This window comes from Protobothrops mucrosquamatus, unplaced genomic scaffold (assembly GCF_001527695.2).
Source record: "Protobothrops mucrosquamatus isolate PMUCROS unplaced genomic scaffold, P.Mucros_1.0 scaffold95, whole genome shotgun sequence".
Taxonomy (NCBI): Eukaryota; Metazoa; Chordata; class Lepidosauria; order Squamata; family Viperidae; genus Protobothrops; species Protobothrops mucrosquamatus.
Genome location: NW_015386470.1, coordinates 1,330,906 through 1,335,252, shown reverse-complemented (window position 1 = coordinate 1,335,252; position 4,347 = coordinate 1,330,906). Strand labels below are relative to the sequence as shown.

General features: G+C 36.3%; 1 protein-coding gene across 1 annotated transcript in view; it reads right to left on the bottom strand.

The window, feature by feature from the left end:
• Nucleotides 1-378: 378 nt before the first annotated feature.
• The window catches only part of PDZK1IP1 (PDZK1 interacting protein 1), a 13,275-nt gene continuing 9,306 nt past the window's right edge, over nucleotides 379-4,347 (bottom strand). The window contains exons 2-4 of the mRNA XM_015812550.2: nucleotides 3,510-3,618; nucleotides 2,222-2,332; nucleotides 379-1,206 (exon numbers count right to left, since the gene is read on the bottom strand). Coding sequence (XP_015668036.1) covers nucleotides 1,098-1,206; nucleotides 2,222-2,332; nucleotides 3,510-3,618 — 329 coding nt within the window. The 3' untranslated portion in view covers nucleotides 379-1,097. The remainder of the gene's footprint in view (nucleotides 1,207-2,221; nucleotides 2,333-3,509; nucleotides 3,619-4,347) is intronic.

Genomic DNA, 4,347 nt, shown 5'->3' with positions numbered 1-4,347 from the left:
CCTATAATGCCTTACAGTATTGTATGGGCAGTTTACAATGTCAGCACATTGCCCCCAAACAATCTGGGTCCTCATTTTATTGACCTCAAAAGAATGGAAGGCTGAGTCACCTTGAGCCCATCAGGATCAAACTCCAGGATGTGGGCAGAGTTAGCTTGTAATACTGCATTCTTACCACTGTGCCAACCATATCAACCCATATGGCCAGTGGCATGGGACTGTGGAAGTGGTAATCAAAAACATGGAGTGTCTAGTTTGGGTCTACTGGGTAATCTTACCCACAAATTTGTTGAGACTCTCAAAGGATTCTGAACAGTTAATTTTGTAGGAGAAAAACTATATTAGTCTATGCTAGCGAAAAAATCAGGAGTCTGGTAGCACCTTTTTTATTCACAAATTTTATTAGAAAAGTAACAACCAATTATATATGCTCATATGTAATGAGTTTTTCAATTTGTTTAATGCAGATAAGAAAAGGATAACTGAAAATTTATGTATGAGAATTGTATACAGAAATCATTCCAGCCTCATCCAAAAAGATGTTTTTATGGTGACTCTATAACAAGAATAAAAAAAATAAAATGAAAGCAATTGGAAGACTACCACCATGCCTTCACCTTTATTAATAACACTATCCATGTGCTCCTATAGGGTGATTGAAAAAATAAAATCTTTTACCATGAAGAAAAATAATTTTCAACCAAGAAATTCCTTGGTAAAAAGGAACATAACACTGATTTGCAGAGGTCCTGAAAATGAGCTTGTGGACCATCTGTGGCACTAGACTTGCAAAAATTATAAAGTACAAAGATATACAAAAAGGAAATTAAAATAGAAAAAAATAGGTTAGTGAGTTCCCTTTGGTGAAAAAACATATGAGGGAATACTATGTGCCAATTAATTCTACCTAAATATGTGCAGAACTTAGACAAGTAAATCCAATGCAAAAATGTTAATATGCTTCCCAACTTAGTTAGCTTTTGAATAAACTGATTAATTTGATTAAAATCATACCAAATAAATGATGTGGGCTTATCTTGTAAGGAATCTATATTATAGGGAGGTTTTAAAATATAATAATAAATAACAAAATGATGTTACATATTTGTGGTAAGATCTTCTACATGATTTTCGGTATGACATTCAGTCATGGTGTCACACTGAAACTCAACTTCGTTTTCATAAACATGCAGGCCTTCTTCACACCTGAAATATTAGAAAAATTTATTTATGTATTATATTGGCACTCATCCTATGTTCAAGGATACCATGCATAGGCCTCCCTCCAATTTCTTTTCCTAATTTGAGAGATAGCCCCACTGATATTCATAGTAGTGTCCTGGTCATATGATCCCTCCCTTCTTTGAAAGAGCAGTGATTGGGTGGAAGTAAAATATGGGCATAATTGGTATTTGCAGTCTTGGGTACAGGTGACAGATGCCCTTAATCCATTATCCTGGGAAAGTCATACTTTTTTTTTGATCCCTGATACAACCACTTGCTGCTTCTGATGTAATGATATGTGGGGATGACCTTGGGAGACTGGACTCACCCCTTAGATGGAAGGAGGGCATGGAAAAGGTTTCACAAGGGACCCTTTCTAGTAGTCCCGGTTATGCTTCTTATCTGGACAATCTCGCAGGGCTAATACCTGTACATGGTTAACCTAATAGAATTGTTTCCTTGGAAAAACACCAACTCCGTGTTCTAAATAACAAAATAACAGAATTGGAAGGGACCTTAGAGGTCTTCTAGTCTAATCCCCTGCTCAAGCCGGAAACCCCTACATCATTTCAGATTCCCAAATGGTCTCAGTTAGTTAATATATCCATAAATCAATTTGTTTTTTTCCTATAGATTTCAGAAGTGAAGCATTTCAGGGTTGCTGGTTAAACACATAGCCAAATTAACAGCTAAAGGAAACAAATAAGTGAAACACAAACATGTGAAACTTTTCATTGATCAGTCATTATTGATCACATTGTCAGACCCTGTTATGTTATATAGTTAACCGGCAGTAAAACAGAAAGACAATGATAAATCAAGGACAAGTTGTCACAACCAAATCAAAATGGCACTTTGTTTTCAGAAGTAGGCTGACATCTGTCGTTCACTTTCTTTAGAATAAGCCCCATTGAACACAATAGGATTTACTTCTGCAGGTATTCCTGGAAGGGCGTTGTTAGTTATTCTTTTTAATAGTTTAGAAAACAACTCTAACCTGAAGTCTGCTGCAGTTGGTGAATATGTTCCTTCCATTCCATTAGAAATGATGGAGTCTTTAGTATTCCCATTCATGAAGGACACTTGTTTATCTTCTTCTTTGGAATCACTGCAGAAGCAATTAGAAGGAGCATAATGATGAATTGGAGGAGCAATCCATACATATAGTTCTTTCAGCTGAAGATCATATTTCTTTATTTCTGAATGTTATAAGACAGAGCCCAAGAGTGTTAAGCTTACATCATAAATAACATTAATGGAATGAAAAAGAACAATAATTCTATAGATGACACAATGGTGTAATCAATAGCAAAGTTGCATCTCAGCTGAGTAAGATTAAAAATTTGATGAGGACTTCTGATGCACACTTCAGATCTTCTCTGTTAATTAATTTGTTAATCTGCATATAGAAGTATTACATTTGATATGTGAACCCATCGTGTCTCCATAAGATTTGGTATGCAATTTGTATGTATCTGATTTCTAGAAGAAAGGCCTCAGTTGCATAACCCAATACTGTACATTCTAACTATACCAGATTTGGACTGCAACATTCCAAACAACTATCACAAATATATAAAATCTAAGTCTTTACTAAAATGTAATAACAAATCCTTCTGGACTTTTTGTATCCAGATCTTGTAGCCATAGCTAAAACAGGTGTGGCATTGCGAGAGTTCCTTTTCTATTAGGAGGAAACTATGAGAAAGGAGAAAGGAATCCAGTCCAGGCCACGGAACCAGTTTACTCTTACTTCTCTTAAACAATTGGGAAATTGTTTTCTTAATTTCAATCACACAGGATAAAATATTCAGAAATCTGCTTTTTTCCCCCTTCATTTCCAGCAGAGTAATATAAACACAAGATTTTTAGAGAAAACTGTAAAAAAGATTATTAACCCTTATTCCCTCATGTTATGGAGATTCTCAATCATCAAGGCTATGGTTATCCCAAAGGTGGTTTTTCCAAAAGACAACTGGACTTTCTTGGGTTTTTTTCCCCTTTGAATTTTTTTTGCTTTTCATCTAAGAAGATATGAAGAAGCTTCTTAGATGAGAAGCAAAACGTTTTCAAAGGGGGGAAAAAACAAGAAAACCCAATTGCCTTTTGGAAAAAAGCACCATTGGGACTTTATTTCCTTAATACTTTCATTTCAGTTTAATGGCCTCTGTAGCCACTTTATTTTAGGAAAATGAGGAGTCCAATCACAGATCTCGTGACCAAACAGACATATAGAATAAAACCAAGTGAAATCCGACATAAGGGAAAGAAAAATCAGCACTTACTCTTTATCCTGGCACCATAATTTGTTGATGATAAAGGTCATCATTGCCAAAACCAAAAAGACTGTAACGGCAATTACACCTTGTAGCCATGGCTCAAGCCGCCTGTTAACTATGAAGAAAAGGAATTAATGCAAGATTGTGGTCAATACATATTGTGTAGAGTGCCTGGTGCTGTCTGAGCTTGATTGTTCGCTTGCAGTTGTTTCATTACCCAACCACATAACATCATCAGTGCTAGTGAGTGTGGGGTTTGCTCCCTGTTTATATACAGTAGCTTGCCCTGCCAGTAACTAAATGGAAGTCAGGAAAGTAATCTCTTCTCTTGACTTTCCTGTCAAAAACAACATTTTCATTGTAGATGGCATATTGAAACCTACTGAGCAAATTTTTGACAAATCTCTTTCTGAAGAAAATGTTTGCATTGTTTTGCAACATTATGACTACTTGGCCCAGCCCAGTTGTGTTTTGCTGCCCTCTCAACAATCTTTCTTGAAAAAATACCCAACCTTTGCCTCACCCAGAAAATAAACTAAATCTGTCTTCCCCAATACTGCAATCTCTCAAAATAATTAGGCAGTTTCGAAAGGGATTATGATAATTGGGGAAACAGACCTGATTTGCTAAAAGTGACTCTAGTGCTCTCCAAAGCGCCTGAAGGCAGGACAAGAAGCAACGGGTGGAAACTAATCAAGGAGAGAAGCAATCTAGAACTAAGGAGAAACTTCCTGACAGTGAGAACAATTAACCAGTGGAACAACCTGCCTCCAGAAGCGGTGAATGCTCCAACACTGGAAGTTTTTAAGAAGAGACTGGACAGCCATTTGTCCGAAATGGTATA